The sequence below is a fragment of the Aotus nancymaae genome, unplaced genomic scaffold (assembly GCF_030222135.1).
Source record: "Aotus nancymaae isolate 86718 unplaced genomic scaffold, 86718_ANA_hifiasm-v0.15.2.pri h1tg000019l, whole genome shotgun sequence".
Taxonomy (NCBI): Eukaryota; Metazoa; Chordata; class Mammalia; order Primates; family Aotidae; genus Aotus; species Aotus nancymaae.
The window spans coordinates 58,208,192-58,234,044 of NW_026988431.1; the positions used below are offsets into that span (position 1 = coordinate 58,208,192).

At 38.8% G+C, this 25,853-nt stretch overlaps 1 protein-coding gene across 1 annotated transcript in view; it reads right to left on the reverse strand.

Annotated features, from left to right (window-relative positions):
* Nucleotides 1–25,853, reverse strand: part of WDR49 (WD repeat domain 49) — a 139,180-nt gene that overhangs the window by 18,155 nt on the left and 95,172 nt on the right. Inside the window, 8 exon segments of the mRNA XM_064378521.1 lie at nucleotides 3,302–3,314; nucleotides 3,316–3,403; nucleotides 14,513–14,679; nucleotides 19,946–20,129; nucleotides 20,131–20,141; nucleotides 21,104–21,291; nucleotides 23,394–23,558; nucleotides 25,121–25,219. Coding sequence (XP_064234591.1) covers nucleotides 3,302–3,314; nucleotides 3,316–3,403; nucleotides 14,513–14,679; nucleotides 19,946–20,129; nucleotides 20,131–20,141; nucleotides 21,104–21,291; nucleotides 23,394–23,558; nucleotides 25,121–25,219 — 915 coding nt within the window.

Below are 25,853 nucleotides of genomic sequence, written 5' to 3' on the forward strand. Positions count from 1 at the left end.
TAAAACAGACTACCATGTGACCCCCTTGGATTCTGACTAATGGAGGAAAGCGGGGATGAGGGTCTCAGAACTTACATTTCTAGTAAGTTTCAGTTGATGCTTATGGTGCTAGGCCAGGGACCACTCTGAATACCAATGTGCTATGTCAAATTAAAGAAGAAATCTTTACAACGTATAAGGTTTTGTTGTGCCCTTAAGATGGATGAGGAAACAGGCTTAGGATGGCTTAGTAATTTGTCCGAGTTCACGTAACTGGTAAATAGCAGACCATGGACTTAAGTTGAAATATGTTTAATTCCAAAGGTTATGCTCCAAGACATTACTAATAAAATTGTATTGGTTGCTATAATATGCCAGGCACTGGTCAAAGTGCTTTACATATCTCGTGTAATCCTAACAAAAACTCTGTAGATTAGTTGATAATTGGTAAATAGAAATCGAATGTTTCAGCTTTTTGCAGCAAACTTTCACCAGAAATTTACAACATACCTGCTCTATGAAAGTGTGACATTCCCTTGGACCTAAGTTGCTATTTATAGTGAATGAAATATTTTCACTAAAATCTTCAGGAAGGATTCTCCTCTGTTTCTAAACAATATACCTTAGTATAATCTTTTAGGTTACTGGTCTTATAATTCTTTTCTGGTCAGCTAGCAACTAGACTAACACATTGTTCTGTGTGACTTCAGGATTCCTGAGAACAAAAAGTTTTTATTCATCCTTATTAAACACTTAAGGGAAAGAATATTCTGGTGCCATCTCTATTTTTAGAACTGTATTAGGTACTTCACACATTCTCTGACTAATATAGTTTGGATATTTGTCCCCTCTAAACCTCACGTTGAATTATAATCCCCAGTGTTGGAGATGGGGCTTGGTAGAAGGTGACTGGATCACGGGGGCATATTTCTCATGAATTATTTAGTGCCATTCCCTTGGTGCTGTCTTTGCAACAGTGTCTGGTGGTTTCAGTGTGTGGCACCACCCCAGACTTGCTCCTGCTCTCGTGTGATGTTGCGTGCTTCCCCTTCACCTTCCATCATGACTTTAAGGTCTCCGAGGCCCTCGCCAGAAGCTGGGCAAATGCTGGTGTCATACCTGTACAGCCTGCAGAGCCATGACCCAATTAAACCTCTTTATAAATTACCTAGTCTCAGGTATTTACAGCAACGCAAAAATGGCCTAACACAGAAAATTGGTACCAAGAACGGGGTACTGCTATAAAGATACCTGAAAATGTGCAAGTGGCTTTGGAAGTGGCTAATGGGCAGAGGTTGGGAGAGTTTAGAGGACTCGGAAGACAGGAAGATAAGGGGAATTTTGGAAATTCTTAGATTGGTTAAGTGGTGGTAGCTAAAATGCTGATAGCAATGTGGACAGCAAAGTACAAGCCAACAAGCTCTCAGATGGAAATGAGGAACTTGGAACTGGAGCAAAGGTCACCCGTATTATGCCTTACCAAAGACCTTGGCTGCACTGTTCATGCCCTAGGCATCTGTGGAAGTTTGAACTTATCAGTGATAATGTAGAATATCTAGCAGAAGAAACTTCTACACAGCAGAGCACTCAAGATGTACCCTAGCTGCTTCTAACAGCCTAGCTTAGAGATGTGGGAGCAAGGAAATGCCTTAAAGTTGGAAGTTACATTTAAAGAGAAAGCAGAATGTCAATGTTGAAGAAATTTGCAGCCCAGTCATTTGGCAAACAAAGCATTTTCATGAGAGAAATTCAAGCAGGCTGTGGAGCAACCACTTGCTAGAGATCTGGATAACTAAAAAGGAGTCGAGCTGATATCTAAGACAACAGGAAAAAGGCCTTGAAGGTCTTCTAGACAGCCCCTCCCATCACAGGCCCATAGACGTAGAACAACTGTACCACTGTTCCTCACATTCCTGCTGCTCCAACTCCAGCTAGGGCTCAAAGGGCCCCAGGTACAACTCGGGCAGCCACTCCAGAGTGTGTAAGCCATAAGCTTTGGTGGCTTCCATGGTAAGCCTGCAGGTACCTAAAGCACAAGAGCAAAGGGGGCTTGGCAGCCTCACCTAGATTTCAGAGGGTGTAAGAGAAAGCCTGGGTGCCCAGGAAGAAACCTGCAGGGGCAGTTCCCTAACAGAATCTCTACTAGCACAGCAAAGAGGGGAAGTACAGGGTTCGAGGTCTCGTGCACTGCCTAGTGGAGCTCTGTAAAGGGCACCACTGTTCTTCATACTTGAGAATGGTAGATTAACTGGCAGCTTGCATCCTGTGCCTGAAAAAGCTGCAGGCACTCTAACCCATGAGAACCACCACGGGCTGTTCCCTGTAGAGACACGGGCAGATCTGTGTAAGACCGTGTGAGCCCACTCCTTGTGCCAGTGTGCCCTGGATGTGGGCATGGAATCAAAGGAGATTATTTTGAAACTTTAAGATATAATGACTTTAAGATATAATGCTGATTCTCAGACTAGCCTGGAGCCTATAGCCCCTTTCTCTTGGCCAATTTGCCCTTTTGCAATGAAAATGTTTATCCAATGCCTATGCCCCCATTTTATCTTGGAAGTAAATGGCTTGTTTATTTCAAGGCATATAGGTGAAAGCAAGTTACCTTGTTTCAGATGAGACTTTGAACTTCATACTTCTAAGTTAATGCTGGAAGGAGTTAAGACTTTGGAGGACTATTGCAAAATAAAACCATGCCTTCCCAATGGGAGAAGGACATGAGATTTGGAAGTGTCGGGGATGGAATTATACAGCCTGGATGTTTGTCCCTGCCCAAGTTTCATGTTGAGATGTAATCCCCAGTGTTGGAGATGGGCGCTGGTGAGAGGTGTTTGGGTCATGAGGAGGGTGGATTCCTCACGGCTTGGTGCTGTCCTCACGGTCGTGAGTTCTCGGATCTGGCTGTTCAGTGTGTAGCGCCTCCCCCATTCCTTCTTGCTCCTGCTGTCGCCCTGTGATGTGCCTGCTGCTGCTTCACCTTCCACCAAGCAGATGCCAATGCTATGGTTCCTGGTCAGCCTACAGAACTGTGAGCCGATAAAACCTCTTTTCTTTATAAACTATACAGACCCTGGTATTTCTTTATAGCAAAGCAAGAGTGTTCCAACACATTGGCTTAGACCTTACGCTTTTTCCACTTGTATTCTGTGGAGCCTTGGACAAGTGACGATGTCTCTGTACCTCACTTTGGTTAAATGGGGTTCACATGACATTACATTCATGTTTATTAAGGAATAGGAACATTCCTGGCACAAAGAATAGCTATTTTTATTCACACTAATCTATTAGCTAGCATAGAAATATATCAACGGTGACTACTTACTGAATGATTTTTTTTATAACTTCACCATAATATGGTGGTTTTTTCATACTCGCATTTCTTTCCTTATATTTTATGCCTAAATTTATATCTCCTGATCTGACACTGGAAGAAAATAATTCACAATGAAATTATTAACCACAGAGGTGAAAAGATTCTGGATATATGCGTCTTTGACCAAAAAAAATCATTTCTGTGAACCGAGGCAGTGAGATTTGTTTACACTAATCAAGACATATATTTTAACAAAATGCCTGCTAAACCAAGTGATAAAAGGGTGAGAGCCAGAATGGCCAAGAGTCTAACTAAGCAAAGACGATGTCCCCATAGCAACAAGGTCAAATTATACAGAAGAAAATTTTACAGAAACATTATCCTTGTCTTATGAGAAGTAAGCAACAATGCTTAGTATCGAAGCTTATTTATTCAGTGTTAAGCATGGATCTTTATGGCATCCAAAATGCAAAAGTTCAGTACTTCTGAAGCTTCTTATATGAATCTATAAGAAAACTTTAGCATAACTTGAATCCAGAGTTTTATCAATAAAATATGGGAAGTAAAATCATTACATAGCTGTATATAATCTTGTGAGAAAACAAAATGATCTCAAATCTATTTAAAATTCACTGTCATAGACTTCAACCTTAACAGCTACAAGTTACGTTGCCAAAAATTTAGTCTCTTCACAGCACCAAGCCAGCAAACACATCCATCTTCACAAAATTGTGGAGAGCCCTGGGGATCTTAACTCGCCCTCTTCCTTCTGTCTTCCCCTCCCTTCATCACTCAGCCCTTCATAGTTACCATTCTTCCAATCCCTAACTTTTACTCTTGTAGCTACAAAATCCATAGCAGATATAAGACTCTGAGCTGTTTCCCATACCCTCAGCCTCAATTTTCTCCTCACTGTAATGGGACTCTTGCTGTGGATTTAAAAGGAAATAAGATGGATGACAGTTCAGAAATGTGCCTAATAAATAATAGCATTCAAGTAATGCTCATTTCCAGCCTTTTTCCTCCGCTCTATTTTTACCGTATCTTCCAAATTCAAAAAATTTTAAAATATCAATACAAGTAAAATCTACATATCGCTCTTAATATTAAATGCTATTTGTATAGCTTTTAAGTAGTAATACCTTTCTCATAAACTTTTCATTTTAGAGACTTTAGATTTGCAGAAAAGTTAGTAGAGCTCCAGTATACTCCTCAAAAAAAATTTTCCTGTTATAACTGTGAGGTTTGTTCTTGGGTTCTTGCCAAGTTTAAAAAGAAACTGAGGCCAACACAAGAAGATCCAATGTGAAGGAATCTATTCAGGCTCCCAGGCGAGGTTCTGCGGTCCGACAGGAGGGGCCGGAGAAGTCGCACGGACTCCTCTCAGACGTGGGGTTTTATAGGGAGTGAAGGAGCTTGATTGGTTGTGGGAGAGCAGGACTACTATTGGGTAAGGTTACAAGCCTTTGTTTGCATACAGGACTTGGCTGCTATTGGTTAGAATTACTCGGCTGCTATTGGCTAGAATCACAAGACCCCATTTGCATACTGGGTTCTTTAAGGGAAAGCCGGGCTGTGCGAGAGGGGGAAAAGGGAACAACCTGAGCATGTCTGAGCTTTTGGGGAACAAAAGGGGGGGGATGTGCATCCGAGCTCCCGGCAAGGCAACGGGCCTTACAACATCTTACACTACCATTTGTCACAACAAAGAAATCAATATTGGTACATCACTAGTAACTGAAGTCCATATTTTATTATAGTTCTACTAGTTTTTAATGTCCTGTAAGGCCAACATTCTATTTTGTTATGACTCCCTGTCCTCTGGCCTGTGGTCATTTTTCTGGCTCTTGTTTAATATGATCTTGACAGTTTTAAATACTTGTCGGATTTTTTTGATAAAATGTCCCTCATTTGGGTTTGTCTGATAGTCTCATGGTGAGACTGGGGTTACGTGTTGTAGAGAGGAAAGTAACAGGTGAACTGCCACTCTTATCCCATCCAATAAAAGGTGCATGCTATCAACCTGACTTTCATGGTTGATGTTAACCTCAAGCACCTGACCACAGTTGTATTTGCCAAGTTCTTAGTAATAAGTACTTTCAATAGCTACTGTACAGTTAATTTTTCCCTTTTTTAATGTTATCCTGGAAGCAAGTTTTCAATCATAGCACACATTTAAGAGGGGTTGGGGGAGTTAATCACAATTGCCTTGAATCAGAGTATCAACATAAATTACTTGGAATTAGATTTTTTTTCCTTTTAGGAGAGCTTTGTCATTGGGTAAGTGGGCAGATTTTCCCCAGATTGCATTGGAATGGCATCTCTCACCATATGCCATCTCATGTGAGTAAGAATTAGCATTTAGCCACTATTTAGGTTTTCAAGACAAAAACATATCCTTAGAGAGGCATTTAAAGATAGTAAGGGGATTTGTGAAAATAAGTTGGGTTTGGATACTGAAAGCATGGAGTGTGGTACAGTTAGGCCTTGCGGTTACTGAGTTAACAATACATTTTTTTTCTAGAAAAGAATTATTTAAACATGGAAAAGATTCTAGGGACAGGGCACAAGTAAGGAGGTTCTGCTTGAGTGGCTAACAAAATACCTTGATTTCCCTTCCCCTCAAATATACTAAACTCTTCCCTGTTTTTGGACCATTTGCTTTCAGACTATCTCATCCTGTGGAATCTAAATCGAGTAACTTTTGTATAAGGCAAAACACTTTGCCCATTTCCACTAAAGAGAGGAAGAAAAGTAGGCAAAGGGTAGGAGAGAATCTCTTGGAAATCACAACAAATAAAGTCAACAATCTATTGCTTCCTGTTCATAGGTAAACATCTGATATTTGCAGGAGTGGTTACTATGAAAATGCACAGGGAACTGGAAAGAGGTCATACTCCCAAGAGGAAAGGTGATGAAGATAAATAACCAGAAGACTAATACCAGGCTTAAATAGTTTTAAAACATTTTGAGAAAATGCCTAGTAGGTGATGCAGGAAGGGGATCTACTACGGGACCCAGCAGCCTTGGCATCAGTCCTATGAGAAGAAAAGACTCTAACTGATCTCCCTTCTCTTGACTCTGGCTGTGAAAGGGAGGTATGACTGACAATCTCTCGAGTGCCCTCCTAGGCATAAAAATAGAAGGGAAAATGCTTAGAGTAGTGACTTATACATAGCAGGTACTTGATAAAATATTTGATTGCTTGACTCGGAAACCAATAATTTGTCAACATTTTCACGTGATGCTTGTTGGACAGACAACATAGAACAAGTGGTGAGGTACTAACTCTGGAAGCCTGAATGCCTGCATTTGTATCCCTGGTTCACCTCTTGGTTGATTGACCTGTGCAAATCACTTCTCTGCCTCTGTTTTTCAAGTTGTGAAATTGGGATGATAATAGCTATCTCCTAGTATTACAGTGAGAATTAAATGAGGTAAACACACAAAGACCTTAGAACAGGGCCGGAAACACAGTAAGGGCTCAGTTGGTATTGGCTAGTATCACTTTAAGCAAGAACGAGACAATATTTTTCACTCGAAGCAGGGACTTCTAACATCCCCCTACAGCCAGTTCTAATATTCTTGAGAACTATCAGAATGACTAGACGAAAAAGTAAAAAGATGTGGCACTCCCCCAAATAATTTGCTGCTCTAATATATTTAAAGTTCAAATTTCAAACATTGAATACATTATCACGTGCTTTCATTTGTCATACATGGACATAAGATAGTTATTACCAGATTGTTGGCAAAAGTAGACTGCCAATCCTTCAAGTGTTTACAGCACATAAAGCCTAATTTAAAATGGAATCTTAATATTTTGTATTATAGCTATTCATCTATTTTCTAATTTCTCACATGAAATCTACTGGCAGAATGATTAGGTACTCAATAGCATTTAAATAATATCAGTTCCCTCCTAACAGTAACATGGAACTTTAAAACATCATAAAAATGGAAAATAATTAAACATTAATTTGAGGTGTGCTTTCTGCCTTATATAAACTTCCTGGGAAACTAATGGAATTTTTTGTTTCACTTCTCATCCCATTCTATATACTGGTTTCTAATAATGAATCCCTTCCTGATAAGCAATTTTTAAAATGGTAACCAAAGAATGTGTCGGATAATAAAAGGCCAGGCACAGTGGCTCACGCCTCTAATCTCAACACATTGGGAGGCTGATGAGGGCAGATCACAAGGTCAGGAGTTCAAGACCAGCCTGATCAACATGGTGAAACCCCATCTCTATTTAAAAAAAAATTAGCAGGGCATGGTGGTACATTCCTGTAATCCCAGCTACTCAGGAGGCTGAGGCAGGAGAATCATTTGAACCCGGGAGGTGAAGGTTGCAGTAAGCCGAGATTATACCACTGCACTCCAGCCTGGGTGACAGAGGAAGACTCCATCTCAATTAAGGGCATAGTTCATGTTCTTTGTTGCTCTAGAATAAGAATGAAGATTGATGAGTGAGTTCTACAGATGAATTTGATGTAACATTAGAGACATTAAAAATAGTTCAATAGAGAAGGGTATCTATGAGATGGTGAGTGAGTCATATAGGAACTATTCAGGAAGGCTGGGAAGTGCTTCTCTTAAAGATGCCGTAGGAGTTAGTCTAAGACTTCAATTATCCCTTTCAAATTTGTTATGTTAAAGGTTAATAAACCTGAAAAATGTTTGCTTTCACCAATAATCAAAAGCTCCAATTTAAAACAATAAGATATCATGGCAACAGTTTTAAGATGGCAATAACATCTACTTTTGGTTCAAAGGCAAGAAAGCAACCATTTGTATTGCTGCTAGTGAAAGAGCTGGTATGTCCAGACGACAAAATGACCTTTAGCAAGATAACCCAAAGGTCTTCATGCCTTTTGACTCAGCAATTCCTCTTCAAATTTATTCTAATGATGAATTCAATAAGATATTCTATGTGCACACTAAGGTATTTAAAGTGTTTTCCCAGTTAAAATTTGTAAACAATGTACATATTTGAAAATAGTTGAAAAACATGATAAATTCCTAGGAAGTCATTATAAATGTTGTTTTCCATGGATACTCATTAACAAATATGAAAATGTGCTCACTGTCTTTTTTAGTGATAAAACGGGTTATAAACTGTCTAGTAAGCCCCCATTTTTATAAAATGTACATTTTTTTCATTTTTATACATTTGCCTAAAACAAGGTCTTAAGAGTGAAATGCCTAATGTTAAACAATGGTTTTACCACAGATAATTGCATATCTTGCTAATTTGTACTTCGAAATTTCCCAGTAATCAAAATGTATTACTTTTGGCCGGGTGCAGTGGCTCACATCTGTAATCTGAGCACTTTGGGAGGCTGAGGCAGGCGGATCACAAGGTCAGGAGTTCCAGACCAGCCTGGCAACATAGTGAAACCCCATCTCTACTAAAAATACAAAAATTAGCTGCTAGTGAAAGAGCTGGTATGTCCAGACAGCAAAATGCTGTATAGTAGAAATAACTTTGCTTCTCATCCCTGGAAATCTACCAGTGCCTATACAAGATTATAATCAACATGGGAAGATCAGTTTGCTGTACTCCTATTTAATCTGGCAGAGAACAAAGCTTCAGTTTTAAGAGAAACCTGTGAATTTTAAAACCTATAGATTGGTGAGTGAGTGAGCTACCCCACCAGGGAAACCACGTTTTATCCACAGATCTGTGCGACCCATAGATGGGGAAATCACCTCATGAGCCCACACTACCAGGGCCTTGGGTTCCAAGCACAGAACTGTGCAGACTCTCGGTGGCCGCTTGGGTTACAGCCAGTGGCAGCATGCTGCAGACTGCCTAAGACAACAGTTTCCAGAGGTAGCGGCAGTCGCCATGACTGTGGCTCCAGTCCGCCATTTTCCCTTGCCAGTACTGGGGAAACTGGGCAGTTGGGCCTGGAAGGAATTCCCCACAGTGCATCACCATGGCTGTGGCAGATCGTGGCCAGACTGCTGCTTTAGGTGGCACCTGGATCCACTCCTCCTCTTTGGGTGGGGCCTCCCTGTGGGAACTTCGAGGACCCAGTCAGGGGTTTACAGATAGAACTCTGATCTCCCTGGGATGGAGCCTCTAGGGGAAGGAGTGGCCACAGTCTCTGGTTCAGTGGACTTGGTCTTTCCTTCTGCTGGCTCTGAGGAATCGAAACAGTGCAGACAAGTGGGATTCCTGCCACTGCAGCACACCCACTTCGCTAAGGGACGGATGGAGTGTTTCACTGAGTCCCTGATCCCATGCCTCCTAACTGGGTGAGTCCTCCAAACAGGTCACCAGATACCTCATACAGGAGAGTTCTCACTGGCATCACATCAGTGCCCCTCTGGCATGGAGCTTCCAGAGGAGGGCGCGGCCAGTCAGCTTTGCTCTTCCGCAGCCTCCACTGGTGATACCTCCAGGTGTAGGAGGGACCCAGGCAAACAGTCTGGAGTGGAGCCCCAGCAAACTGCAGCCTTGCAGAAGGAGGGGCCTTACTGTTAAAGGAAAAACAAACGGAACACAACATCAACAAAAAAGGCCCCACAAAACCTCATCCAAAGGTCGGGAGCCTCAAAGATCAAAGAGTAGATAAACCCACAAAAATGAGAGAAAAATCCACACAAAAACACTGAAAATTCAAAAAGTGAGAGGGCCTCTTCTCCCAATGGTTGCAACACCTCCAGAGAGGGCACAGAACTGGGCTGAGGCTGAGATGGATGAATTAATAGAAGTAGGCTTCAGAAGGTGGGTAATAACAAACTTTGCTGAGCTAAAAGAGTATGTTCTAACACAATGCAAGGAAACTAAGAACCTCAATAAAACATTACAGGAGCTGTTAACCAGAATAACCAGTTTAGAAAGAAACAAAGATGACGTGAAGCCGAAAAACACAAGAGAACTTCACAGTGCAATCACAAGTGTCAGCCGCTGAATACATCAAGCAGAGGAGAGAATCCCAGAGCTTGATGACTATCTTGCTGAAATAAGACAAGCAGACAAGACTAGAGAAAGAAGAATGAAAAAGAACAAACGAAACCTCCAAGAACTGAGATTATGTAAGAAGACCGAACCTGTGACTGACTGGGATACCTGCAAGAGGTAGAAAGAATGAAAACAAGTTGGAAAACACACTCAGAATATCATTCAGAACTTTCCCAAACTAGCAAGACAGGCCAACATTCAAATTCAAGAAGTCCAGAGAACCCCAGTAAGATACTTCATGAAAAGATTAACCCCAAGATACAAAATCAGCTTTTCCAAAATTGACATGAAGGACAAAATGTAAAGGGCGGCCAGAGAGAAAGGCCCGGTCACTTACAAAGGGAAGCTCATCAGACTAACCGCAGACCTCCCAGCAGAAACCCTACAAACCAGAAGAGACTGGAGGGCCAATATTCAACATCCTTAAAAGAATTTCCAATCCAGAACTGTGTATCCAACCAAACTAAGTTTCATAAGCAAAGGAGAAACAAGATTCTTTTCAGACAAGCAAAGGCTGAAGGAATTCGTTACCACCAGGCCTGTCTTGCAAGAGCTCCTGAAGTACTGAAGATGAAATTGAAAAACTGGTATCATCCAGTACAAAAACACGCTGAAGTACAGACCAATGACACTATGAAGCAACTACATTAACAAGTCTGCAAAATAGCCAGCATCATGGAGACAATCAAATTCACACACAATATCAACCTTGAATATAAATGGGCTAAATGCCCCAATTAAAAGACACCAAATGGCAAACTGCGTAAAGGTCCATTGGTATGCTGTATTCAAAGGATGCATCTCACATGCAAAGACACACATAGGCTCAAAATAAAGGAATGGAGGACCTCTTACTAAGCAAATGAGAAGCAGAAAACAAGCAGGGGTTGCAATCCTAGTTTCTGACAAAACAGACTTTTTAAATCTTTGTTGGTTTAAAGAAGGGCATTACATAATGGTAGAGTTCAATTCAACGAGAAGAGCTAACTATCCTAGATATACAGAGGAACCTATATACAGAGGTCCCAATACAGAGGAACCTAGATTCATAAAACAAGTTCTTAAAGACCTACAAAGAGACTTAGACTCCCACACAATAATAATAATGGGAGACTTTAACACCCCACTGTCAATATTAGATCATCGAGATGGAAAGTGTAAAAGATATTCAGGGCTTGAACTCAGCTCTAGATCAAGTGGACCTGATGGAGATCTACAGAACTCTCCACCCAAACACAACAGAATATACATTCTTCTTGGTGCCACATGGCACTTACTCTAAAATTAATCACATAATTGGAAGTAAAACACTCCTCAGCAAATGCAAAAGAACTGAAATCATAAGTCTCGCAGACCACAGCACAATTAAATTAGAACTCAGTATTAAACTCAGTAAAACCATACAGTTACATAGAAGTTGAACAACCTGCTCCTGAATGACTCCTGGGTAATAAATGAAATTAAGACAGAAATTAAGAAGTTCCTTGAAACTAATGTGAGCAAAGAGGCCATGTACCAAAATCTCTGGGATACAGCTATAGCAGTGTTAAGAGAAATTTATAGCTCTAGATGCCCACATCAAAAAGGTAGAAAGATCTCAAATCAACATCCTAACATCACAACTAATGAACTAGAGTATCAAGAGCAAACAAAGCCTTAAGCTAGTAGAAGACAAGAAATAACCAAGGTCAGAGCAGAACTGGAGGAGATACAGACACACAAAAAAAAACCCTTCAAAATATCAACAAATCCAGAAACTAGTTTTTTGAAAAAATTGATAGCTAAATTAAGGTAGAAAAGACAGAAGAATCAAATAGTAGACACAATAAAAAAAGATAAAGGGGATATCACCATTGGCCCCACAGAAACACAACCAACCATCAAAGAATACTAGGGAAGAAGTAAGCAGCAAATTGCCAATGTTTGAATCTAGGGAAAGATTGCTTTAAAAAAATGTTTAGGATGGGAATGATGGCTCACACCTGTATTAGCAGCACCTCGAGAGGTTGAAGCAGAAGGATCACTTGAACCTTAGAAGTTCAAGACCAGCCTGGGCAACATGATGAAACCCTATCTGTACAGAAAAACATATAGGGGTGTGTGTGTGTGTGTGTGTGTGTGTGTGTGTGTGTGTGAACTGGGCATGGTAGCATGCCTGTAGTCCCAGCTACTTGGGAGACTGAGGTGGGAGGATTGCTTGAGGCAGGGAGGTTGACGCTGCAGTGAGCTGGGGTTGCACCACAGCACTTGAGCCGGGCAACAAAGTAAGACGGTCTCAAAAGAAAAATGTTCAAAGGATAACCGAGTTTGTCATAAGGAATGGGAAATTAGTATATTGGCTGAAATACTCCTAAACAGCAATCTGTAACCATTGCCTTCATTAGTCTATGCATGTGATGGAAACAGGAAAAAAAATGATCTATATGTGTTACCCTGAGGTAACTTTGTTTCTTCATCTGTGAGATTGAGTAGGGTAGGTGGGTGGGGACATTTTATCCTATGTAAAGTCTTTCCATTCCCAGCATTCTATGATTGTACAGAATTGCTCATGCTAGATTTCTAATTTGAAAATATCCTTCTGCCTAAATGTAAAATGCCACTTGACATTTCTGCAAGCCATAACTCAAGAAAATGGAAGAACAAATACCAAAGTAATTTAGCATAACAGAATGCTAAAGAGGAATTTTTCTTTTCTGTCAGTAGAGATTCAAAAACTTTGAAAGCAAAATAATTTATTGATTAATACAAAAGTATTTCTACATTCCAAAATGAGGTGGTACACTCCTTGGGTGCAAGGTAGCTTTGCCAAGAAGGCTAGCTCCAAAACTGATCTTGTGACACTTAAGCCAACCATCACACTAAGATATGAACAAAGGATGCGGAAACTCTAAGACAATAGCATCAGAGAGCCTTAAGTGTGAATTGAGACCCACTCCCATGGGAGGGGAGGAAAGCTTTTCTCTTTTTCACTTCTAGCCTCCATTCACATAGCCCAAATAGCTTTATGTATGTCCTCTAGGGTAACAATGAGAGGGACATAGCAGGCCTGTGTCTTATTAACACCTGAAGTTTACAGGAAAAAAATTTGTACATGGTGCTGCAGGGGCAGTGGAGTAAGAGTGGAAACGTTGGTGTTGCAAAATGTTCGAGTTTCCCACAGGCCAAGTAGAAGTTAAACCAGGAGTTGTGCAAGAGGGGAGACTTGGCAATGCATAGGACTGTAACAGGAAAACATTGGGATGTGTATTACAAGGGGCATGAGCTGGAGGAGGTGAGCCATAAGAAACTAGCCAAAGAGTTCGTAAGTTTGGAAATGTGCAATTCAAAGGTCCCTGAGTGGGGTCATCAAAGAATCCTCGGCTATACCACCGGGAAAAGGAGTATGCTTTGCACATCTGCCAAGCGTCCAGAACAGCAATGCTACCTTTTCCTTCTTCCCATCCCCCCTTTATATCCTCAATGAAAGGAAAACTGACTAGTGAGTTAAAGGGAAGAAGAGTTCTCTCTGGTGTTTTACCTGTTTAACACAGAAGATGACGGAAGCATTGAATTACAGCATGACGGGAGATTTAGAACTATTTTCTTGTCAGCTCTGTAAACCCCATTTCTTTCCTTAGGTGGAACAAATAAAAGCACCAAAATATTTTTATTCTCCAAGTAATAGGCTCAGATATCTATCTCTACATGAATAAAATAGTCATTTAGCACGGAAAGTTAAATTATGAGATCATGGTTTAGCAAAAGTATAGAAAACAAAAGAACTAAACTCCTTGACATGAGAGCGTAAATGGAGTGTAAACTCGGGATCTAGCAGAGACGTGAAGAGAAGAAAATCCGAGCAACACTGAAGGACTAGAAGCCTTAAGGGAGTGATGTCTAACTTCAAAGTTAAGTTCTTTGAAATTTTGTCACATAAACCCTGAGCACTTTATCAAAACCAGGAGTAAAATCTGATACGCATTCTAAGATAGTTTTTGAATAAAGAGGCCAATTTTCACAATTAGCTTGTTGATGGAGTAGAAATAAGACTAGATGGCACTTAATACAAATTAAGAATTCAATGTAGTCAAGAAATAAGAGCCAAATATGGCCCTGATAATACAAGCCACTTGTCCTTACGTACCTACCGATCCCCTAGATTTTGGAGAAATCTTGAGGTGTAGTTATTGAACATTCCACAGAGGGCAGAAGGAAGTTTGGACCAATCTTACTCCAGTTGACATTTGGCTAATGTTCAAAATTACTTGTAGGCTGAATCATCTTTGTTTTTATTAGGTAGAGAATGTTCTGTTGAGTCTAAACAAGATTCCTCCTTAGAAAACAAACAAATTTCCTTTTGAATCTCACTTTCCACTGAATTAGGATCTCTTTTAGGAAGGAAAAGGCAGTTTTCAATATGCCAGTGCTTTGCCTGAAAAAATAAAAACATCTTTTATTTTTATGAAATTTATTTTCTTCAAACATGTGTATGTGTTTACATGTGCTGGTTTACTAATTAAAGTCCTGGGGCGGGGCACAAAAAAAGATAAGAGACATGACTTCTGTCCACAAGAAGCTTACAATTTTACAGGGGAAATAAGACTCATGTACCTTTAATAAAGATAGAAAATGAGATGTGTTAAAAGAAATAAAAATTATATGAAGAGATCATAATGAACTACAAGAAATATTTTACCATTCCCACTTTAAAATTCTGAATAGCCAGATATGTATTACTAAAAAAACAAAACTTTTGTTAAATTATCACAATTTTTCCCTCAACTATTTTCTTTGCATATTACCTCCTTAAAATGTTTTCAAAACCCAGTTCAGTTATTAAATATCATTTTCTAAAAAACGTTACATAAGTTTTCAGATTTTGGCTACACTTCTTAAAACGCATTCATCTAGCAAAAGTTTCCCCACTGACAATCTATTTTATGTTTTAAATACAGAACTGATTTTCTCATATCAATTCACTTCATGCATAGAGAAGGTTCCAGAGAATGCAGACTGTGAGATGAGGGGAGCTATACGCGTCCTGCAGATAATTGGCTGGTCTGCAAATTGATCAGCCTTGCCATATGTTGGCAGAATAAAATGCCTACACTGCCAGTCAAATAATATCAATGAATGAATATAGAGCCTAATACAAGAAAATAAATGGGTAATAAATAGTAAATAAAACTCACCCTCAATATTTAATGCAATAAAGAAAATGGGGAATACACTGAATTAAAGAACCCATTTTACACAGAGGCCATGGTTACTCCTAAGGAATGACATGGTTTTCTCCCCCCCCACTTTAAGTTCTGGGATACATGTGCTGAACATGCAGGTTTGTTACATAGGTATACATGTGCCATGGTGGTTTGCTGCACCTATCAACTCATCTAGGTTTTAAGCTCTGCATACATTAGGTATTTGTCCTATTGTTCTCCCTCCCCTTTCTCCCCCTCCCTTGACAGGCCCCGGTGTGTGATGTTCCCCTTCCTGTGTCCATGTGTTCTCATTGTTCGACTTCCACTTATCAGTGAGAGCATGTGGTATTTGGTTTTCTGTTTCTGTGTTAGTTTGCTGAAGATGATGGTTTCCAGCTTCATTTGCCTGCAAAGGACATGAATTCATTCTTTTTTATGGCTGCATGCTATTCTGTGGTGTGTATGTGCCACATTTTCTTCATCCAGTCTAACACTGATGGGCATTTGGGTTGGCTCCAAGTCCTTGCTATTGTAAATAGTGCTGTAATAAACATACATGTGCATGTGTCTTTATAGTAGAATGATTTATAATCCTTTAGCTATATACCAGTAATGGGATTGCTGAGTCAAATGGTATTTCTGGTTCTAGATCCTTGAGGAATCACCACACTGTCTTTCACAATGGTTGAACTAATTTACACTCCCACCAACGGTGTAAAAGCGTTCCTATTTCTCCACATCCTCTCCAGCATCTGTTGTTTCCAGACTCTTAATGATCGCCATTCTAACTGGCATGAAATGGTATCTCATCATTGTTTTGATTTCCATTTCTCTAATAACCAGTGGTGATCAGCTTTTTTTCATGTTTGTTGGCCACATAAATGTCGTCTTTTGAGAACTGTGTTCATATCCTTCACTCACTTTGAGAAGGTTGTTTTTTATTTTCTTTAAATTTGCTTAAGTTCCTTGTTGATTCTGGATATTAGACTTGTCAGATGGATTGAAAAAATTTTCTCCCATTCTGTAGGTTGCCTGTTCACTCTGATGATAGTTTCTTTTGCTGAGCAGAAACTCGTTAGTTTAATTAGATTCCATTTGTCAATTTTGGCTTTTGTTGCAATTGCTTTGGTGTTTCAGTCATGAAGTCTTTGCCCATGCCTATGCCCTGCATGGTTTTGCCCAGGCTTTCTTCTAGGGTTTTTATAATTTTAGATTTTACATTCAAGTCTTTACTCTATTTTGAGTTAACTTTTGTATAATGTGTAAGAAAGGGGTCCAGTTTCTGTTTTCTGCATATGGCTAGCCAGTTTTCCCAGCACCATTTATTAAATAGCTTTGTTCCTTTTGCTTAGAATTGTCTTGGCTATACAGGCTTTTCATTGTTCTTCCATATGAAATCTGAAGTAGTTTTTTTCTAGTTCTGTGAAGAAAGTCAATGGTAGCTTGTTGGGAATAGCATTGAATCTGTACACTACTTTGGGCAGTATGGCCATTTTCATGATATTGATTCTTCTATCCGGGATGGGATATGTTTCCATTTGTTTGTGTCCTCCGATTCCCTTGATAATGATTTGTAGTTCTCCTTGAAGAGGTCCTTCATATCCCTTGTAAGTTGTATTCTCAGGCTGTTTTTGTTTTGTTTGTAGCAATTGTGAATGGGAGTTAACTCATGATTTGGCTCTCTGCTTGTCTATTATTGGTGTAAAGAATGTTTGTGGTTTTTGCACGTTGATTTTGTATCCTAAGACTTTGCTGAAGTTGTTTATCAGCTTAAGGAGATTTGGGGCTGAGACGATGGGGTTTTCTAAATATACAGTCACGTCATCTGCAAACAGACAATTTGACTTCCTCTCTGTTGCTTCATTTCTCTGAGAAGTGAAAAACTTGATGCTTAACATGAAATCTATTACTGTTTAAATGTAGCCAACTAAGTCAAACTTTAATCACTGAATAAAGAAGCACAACCAAAGTCACTGGACGTCAAATAAGATCAGATGAGAAGAGTTGCCAGTTCACAAACTCTGCCTAGCACAACCGTAGTTAGTGCACCAAGAGGGGCACTGAAGAATTTCAAGCATCACCTGAATTTCTTATCCCACAGTCACCTGACAGCTACATGGGATAAACGTGCATGCATGAATAAATCCTCTTCAATTCTATTTCTCCAACTCTAGAAATAGATATACTCCACAACTTACTTTTAAAAATCTAACCTGAAAATAAGCCTAAGATTAATAGCTATGTTATAAAAGTGATCTAAAGTTTTATTTAAAAAAAATTTTTCATGAAATATATGAATATAGCACTAAATTTTAAATACCTTTTTCAGACTGCATGCAATTGAAAAACTCAATAAAATACATTAGTTTCTCCCTTTTATAATTACTAATTCAGTGTTAATTCAGCTGAAAAATAAATGCAGGATTCAAATGTAGGGCAAGTCACTATGTTGTACAAATCGAATTTTTTGATCCTAGTTATGTTTACTAATTGGACTTTCTCTTCTCGTCCATGTATTTCCACTTGCCTTCCATGACTTTCTGTAAAAAGGGTGTCCCTTCTTACACGCCATGAGCAGGACACTCACTGTTGCTATTTTTCAGTTCCCGTGAATTTACCCTCTCCCTTCTTTCCTCTTTTCCTCTTCCCTTCCCCTCCTTTCAGCTTCCACTTCCCCACCCTCTTTCCTGTAACTCTTGGGACTAAGGGAGCCTATATATCCAAGACAGCTTGAGAAAAGTGAATCCTTTTAAAAAGTAGTGCAAACAGAAGGAAGTAGAAAACCCTGTTTTCCCCAGCTTTGCTAGCCTTCAATTTGTAAAACTGGCCCAGCTCTGATGACTCTTCTCCTGTCTTGAGCAGAAGGGGAAAAAAATACTAATCTCATGCAGGCTTTTTGAGTGAAGTCCTTCACAAAAGCAAGACTTCACAGAAACAACAATTAAAATACCAGTAAAATGTATTTTTACAAGCACACATTTCTTAATTAAAATTTAGCTACAGATTATGCTTGGTGGGTACACTTTATGTCACCTACACCTAGAATGGTCTTATTTCTTGTTTCAACCCCAGAAGTCTAAGGAACTTCTTAGGTCACCCAGTTGATGACATTTTGCTGCTTTACCTGTTCAAAACCTCATCTCATCTTGCCACAGCCTGCGTCAGCAACGCATTGGCTTCTTCAATGACCAGAAGTAGGCTTCTAGCTTCTTTCCTGCCCAGACTGTCAGCAATGTCCCTCCCTATCTCATTCACCACATACCCATATGAGTTCCCTCTTAGCCACCGTTTTTCCTGACTGAGAAAAGTCTAGTGCTTGGCTTATTTACAAAATAAGAGATTGATACAGCTCCTGAGTGTTACATTGAGACTCTCATTTTCCAGCCAACATGGGTCCACCTCCCAGATAATTTTCTGACTTACCAACACCCTCTACATCGTAAAGGGGTGCTTGGAACTCTTTCCACACAGGTTGGCCTCATCAAATTGGCTTTACAAACAGAGCAACAACAAACCTCGTCTTCCAGCACTAAATGAATTGCCTACTCTCCTCGCATAAGATTGCCACCCACTCCTAAATAGCATTAAATCAGCTGGCCAAACAAAACTTGAGGCTTCACCTTAAACTTGTACCAGTTTTGAACAGTACTAGTTGAAACCAATCAAACATTGTCTCCAAAAGCACAAATGGAAGAAGAGTTCCCACGAAAGCAACGGGAAGAGAATAGAAAATATGAGACTAAATATTTCTTTTTTCCTATGCCCCCCAACTTCCATTTCATTTCATAGGCAGGAGCAAGTCAGATCTAACTTTGATGAGAGAAAGGAGTTAAAAATATCAGCCCCAAAGTGACCCAACTTGAGTTAAAAGCCAAACTCTACCACCCTGAGTTCTGTGAACTCAGGCAAATTATTCAAACTCTCTGTGCCTCTGTTTCCTCATCTGTAAAATGAGAATTGCGAGAGCTCCTCCCTCCTGGGTTGAGCAATTATGAAGATTTAAATGAGTTGGTTCTTGGAAAAATTTTAGACCAGTGCCCCAGGTACACAAGAAAAACTTAGTAAATGTTAATTATTTGGTAGCAGTAAACCAGATAATGAATAGGATGATTTTTCTAAAATTTTCTACATTTGATTATTACATTCTTAGTTAACAGTCAGTCACCTCTCTTCTTAATAACATGCTCATTTCATCCACATTACATTTTTACTAAATTTTGAAATTGAAGGAATTTATTTAGAAAATTTTTTCAGAAACGCTGGAATATTTTGAGCTGCACAGAGCCCCCATCTTTCCATGTCTCTGGTGTCTTCTGCTTGATGAAACTGGCCTGGTGGAAAACGGGACAAGAGTTGCCTGGAGCTACTGCTTCGGGAATGTTGTCAGTTCTTTCATGACTAATGAACGATGAACAGCTGATGAGATTCAAATAGAAAACAGCCCAAGTTAATACTAAATGTCAAGTAAATACCAGAATAATAAAGCAATATTTCTACCTGGCCAAAGATCCAAACAGGAGCATTGCAGACACCAGTCACGCAAACGCTGCAGTCTGCAGAGGAGGACATGATAATCGGTGACTGACCACCCAGCCCACATATCTCTAAGGAACTTATCCGGTCCTCGTGAGGTTGGAATGATCTTATCAGAGTTGGGGCCTTGGTGATTTTGTTTTTACTTAAGACAGTACTCCTAAATGAAAAAAAAAAAAATAGCAAACCTCTAAAATATCCAAATACGAAATTATTACAATGACATAACACACTTTTTAAAAAGGCAGATTTTAAAACTTGGGAACAATAGCCCTGTGATCCAAATGCAAAAGGAAAGTTCATGATAAAAGAGGCTAGAAAAATTAGTTAAGTTAGAAACCTTTTTTTTTTTTTATCTACTTGGGAAGTAGAAAGGAAGTAGTGAGGAAAGAAGGAAAGAAAAATATAGTCAAGTCAGTTATTGGATAAAGATGAACTTTACCACATGTAGGTGGTCACATATACAACTTTTAAATATTAGAAAATTTAGCAGGTAATCAGTGATTTAAAAAAAAAAAAAAACCCAAACTAACTCAGGGTAACAATAATGTCAGATGAAGGAATAGTTCTCTACTATTTAAAATACATTTACAATCTCATTGCAAATAAAGTGTAGCCTCACCCTAGGCAAAATAGTGACACTATGTCTCTACAAAAATAAAATAATTAGCTGGGCATAGTGGAACATACCTGTGGTCCTAGCTGCTCAGGAGGCTGAGGTGGGAGGATGGCTTGAACCAGGAGTTTGAGGTTGCAGAGAGCTATAATCATGCCACTGCAGTCTAGCCTAGGTGACAGAGGGAGATCCTGTCTCAAAAAAAACTTAATACAGAAAAATTAAGGTATATACTAATCATTTACATCTCAAATGATGCTCCAATGCCTTACTATGACAATACTACATTTCTAAACTGGATGACTGATTTAACAGAAGGTTGTCAATATTGAGAAAAATATTTTCCTCATCAATTACTTAAAAGAAGTCTCTTCATGAAACTTGTAAATGTTTTCTTTAAAATGCTTAGACTAAACATTTAGGAAACAGACAAGACCTAATTCACAGTTACCTGCAACAAATACCATCAAAAATCATAAAGGTGATGTGATAACTTTTCAGTTTACCTCTATATTCCAGATTTTCAACCATCCATCAAGATCTCCTGTGGCAAGGTATCGGTTCATCTTATCAGTAGACATACTAATCGATCCAACTCCACTATGAGCCAAAAATTCAGCCAGAAGTTGCTTCTTATGTATATCCCAAAATCTGACATAACCAGATCCTCCACATGATACCAGGTTAGCTCCTCCTAACATGTAAGGAAAAATCTAACTAGAAAACTGAACAATGAATACCAGAAATAACTTCTCTGATGGCTTTCCCTGTGGAAAGCATGAATTATGTTGAAGAGGTGAGTAGCCCTGAGATCAATTCCCAGCACCACTTTAATTTTCTCAAATATAAAATCGTAACCCCATGATAACCTCACTGCTTTGAGTATTAAATGAGATAGGATATTGAGACGTTTCATTATATTTAGCTCCCTTTTCTTCATTATTCTGATGTTTGGGGGGTTTTAAAAGTTAGATATAATTAGTTTCTTCAGATAAACATGAAATATTCCAACATTATGATCTCATAAAATTCATCTTCCTAATAACCCATTGGACATAGACAACGAAGTAAAAAGTTCTCGTGTACAGATTTGGATGGAATATTTTATATACATAGTGGTAGCACAGCTATTGATTTCTCCATTTAGCAGCACACTTAGAATTCTATTTGTGAGCTTTCTTTAAACTTTTTCATCAAAGTAATTCATTGTAAATCCTTAAAACTTTTTTTAAAAGACAGATTCTTGCTCTGTCGCTGGGCTGAAGTGCAGTGGCGTGACCTTGGCTCACTGCAACCTCTGCTCCCAGTTCAAGTGATTCCCCTGCCTCAGCCTCCCAAGTAGCTGGGACTACAGGTGCACACCACCATGCCTGGCTAATTATTTTGTATTTTAGTATATATGGGTTTCACCATATTGGCCAGGATGATCTAGTTCTCCTGACCTCGTGGTCTGCCCACTTTGGCCTCTCAAAATGCTGGTATTACTGGTGTGAGCCACCATGCCCGGCATATAAAACCTTATTTTGGTGAATAAGCCTAGAACTAATCTTCTCATTTTCCATTTTTATATGCTTCGTTGAAGCACCTTACCTAAGTTATCTTCTGTGGCAAAATTCCTATTTGATAAATCAGTAGATGACTTCCAATTTGGTTACAAATGTACTGCCAATTAACAATCATACTTATTTAAGGTAGAAATAACAATGTGTAGCTGCTACAGTGAAAACAGTCTGAATACTGAACATTAATAAACATTAGTATTGAGGAAATGAGTAATTTCAGGAAAATAATTCATATTGTAAGTATAAGCAAGTTCTAGAAAATGGAAAGTTTTAGAATCTGTCTCAAAGCTTATTCTAAACATCCCAGAATGTTTTTAAACTATACCTTTATTGATTCTTGATGAAAAATTTTACATGAAAATTAGATTTTTCGTCAGTAAATTAACTATGGGAAACAAACATAATTTAGATACGTTTATTTTTAAAACACATAATACATACATGTCTAGATTCCTAATGTTTAAGAAAAAAATACCTTTAAGATACGATTCTTATTTTAGATGAAAGGTCAAAAGATATGTATTCTCCAAAGAAGATTTTCACTTTGGAAAGATGCAGGTTGCATCAACACCATGCTAATAATATTGCCACTGACAACAGGGAAAAAATTAAGCGAATGGCTATTTCATTTATATAACATCAAATAACTACAGTAAGTCATAAAATAGCATCAATGTTAGTATACATCTGAGCAGAAGACATAACCAATACTTAAAACAAAAAGGACAAGAACAGAAGACAGCAGGCAGCTCTTGTCCTGGGATTAGCAATTCCTTCAAATTCTGTTACTGTTCTTAACCTCCATGCTTCCCATTATTCTCTTCCAGCCTATTTTGATCAGGTGCTCATATACTCAGTCTCAGACACAACTTTTCTGCTGTACGTGGAATTAAGCTTTGACTTTGGCATACATCTTGCTGTGTCCCTACTCTACGAAAACCTCTTTATGCCATGGCTGGAACAATAATTCTGATTGTTTCCTATATCCAATAATTTGTCAGATTTTTTCTTATCCTGATCTTGACGTATACAACACTAGATAAATTAGTGGGCTGTAGTCTGGCTCCTGCTCTTGGACCCATCCTCCTCAACTCCAGCTTCCTTGCCATTGTCTGTGACCTTACATGATACAGTACTGATTGGTTAGCTACATGCAGTCAAATTGTACAAGATCTAGTAGAAATAGATTGAATTTTATTTCTCCCTTTCCAACTGCATGTAAAATCTATTTTACCTGTCACTGCAGTGTTTTTTCTTGCTTTAAGGAAGCAAAGCCTCAAAACAGCATTTTTGCCCTCAGTGTCAATCTCAAAGTTGCGGACTCCCATGGCAGAGTGGTCTGCCACGGGGTGGGTGGAGTGGCTACTCCCGGGAGTGAGAAGTTTTCAAGGTTTTGTATCTGTGATGGAGACAAAGCAGGGTATATGAATGAAGAGAAATATGCTTTTCAAACCAGTGCCTAGGAAACAGGCCTGAATCTATCACTATCTCCAAGGACTCCACCAAGTCTCACAACAGATTTCCAGTCAACATCCATCAAGCCTTCTGCTATTTCTTAACCTCAACTTTGAAGAATTGTTTGACTTTTTTTATATTCCATACTCACTTGCTGTGTTTTCACTTGATATGAATTAAGCAAGAACTTGATATTGGAGTCAATTCTAACATCTTAGTGATCCTCCAATACAAATGTGATTCCGATATGGTATTTTCAACTTATTAATCCAAATTATTCTTGGAAATATAATGAACATGAGCTCTAATGACTATGTTTAATTAAGTGAGCCTTTTTAACAATACTATTTGTTAGTGAGTTACTCTGGAGAAAACATTTCTAAGCATACCTCAATTATCTAATATCATCATCTCCAGGCCCCACTAGTGAAAACTGGGGACATTCATCTCAGAATCTATGAACAGTCTGCACATAGTTATGAAAAATCTATACAGACGTGTTTTCAAGATTTCAAAATAAGAAATCTATTGCAATGCTTTTAATGTCTTTTAGAAACTTGATATTTATTCACTTTTCCTCCTTATCTCTCTGTGTATCCTAAGACCCAGTGTAGAGAAAGAGGCAGAATTCCAACCTCTTCATGGCAAGTTCAAATGAATCCTAAAATGATTAGCTCTGTGTACGTAAAGCAGGTCAGCGCTTTGTGTTTGCAGCCAAGTATCCCCTATATCTCTTAAGTTTGTCTTCCTACACTTAATAAAATTGGTTCTCAGCTTTTCACCAAAAAAACCCTGTATCTGATGACCAGTTCATTTCTAAAGTTCAATTCAGCCTCTATGAATTTATTCAGCTGAGACAACAGAACCTCACTGGGCCATGAGGAATGACATATTCATTACCAAAACAAATTAGTCTGAAGAAAAACCTTTAGTATCTAAGGAAACTGAAAAAATGTGAAAGGCAATTGTCAAGACATTTTACTTAAGTATAAAATATTCATGTGCTCTGCTAAACTCCCATAAAATACAATATACTCCCATCTAATGCTCCTCATGGGTTTCTAAAGCAAGAAATAATTTAAGACTTCCAGGTGGCATAATATTTATTACAAACTCTAGATTGAGTTGGAACAGCCTATCTAGTGAACATGAATTCCCATTTTCTTACCAAAGGGTACCCAAGTTCACTCTTAAGTAATTTGGTAAGGTTTATTGGAAAAAACTAAACTAAATAAAAATGAGAGTCTTGCTCCCTGCTCTCAGTAATTCAGAAATGCCGATGGTAACGTAAAGAGAAGAAATGGCATGCCATGCAGAATTTGCTAAGCCAGGTAAATCTCAAGGTTCTCTTTAGTCACTTTGACAAGACAATGATCTCCCTAATCCTTCGTGCTTATAGCCAATCATCTATAATTTAGGAGCAAGTTGCATCAGGCACATGCATGAACAACCAGGCCTACTATGAGTTGACTAGCCACATTATTTTAGTTTCAAACTCTCACTTACCTAATTCTGATTTTAGCAACCTCTGGTAATCGGGGTGAAGAACGTGATGAGCATTCTCTGTGCTATTGTTCCATAGAACAATTTCTCCATCATAACTCCCTACACAAGACAGGATGGAAAATATAAATTGCCAGGAGGTTACGATAGAAAATACAAGCAACAGCAATTAGAAGTTATTAGCAATATATCTTACACAGAATATCGCACATAGTGGGCACTCTATTTTTAGAAACAAGAAGAATAATTGGTATTTGTGTTAACTCTAGAGCTTACAATCTCCACAGTATGACCTGAGCATAGGTGTGTAGAAATTACTGCTGTTTCCTTTTATTTTACAGTAATAAAGCATTCAGAAAAGATGCTTTGCAGTGAAACTGGAGCTTGAGTCTTGGTTCTGCCACTTACTGTGTAACCTTGAGCATGTTATTTAACTACTTGATGCCATGATTTTCTCATCTATAAAAAAGTTAATAATATTTACCTCATAGCGTTATTGTAAAAAATGAAAGTACTTACAATAGTACTGAGCATATTGTAAGTACTGAAAAAGTGTTAATTATCATATTTGTTATTGGTTAAGAGTAGGTAAATTAAGTCCTCTGTTTTCTGTTTCCCACGCTCCTTCTTGTGTATGTATGTGGGTGGGTGGGTGTGTGTCTTCTTTTCATTCCTTCTCTCCTATATTCTTTATTGAATATTGCTTTCTCCAATCCTAAAGTTTTTCCTACAGAAA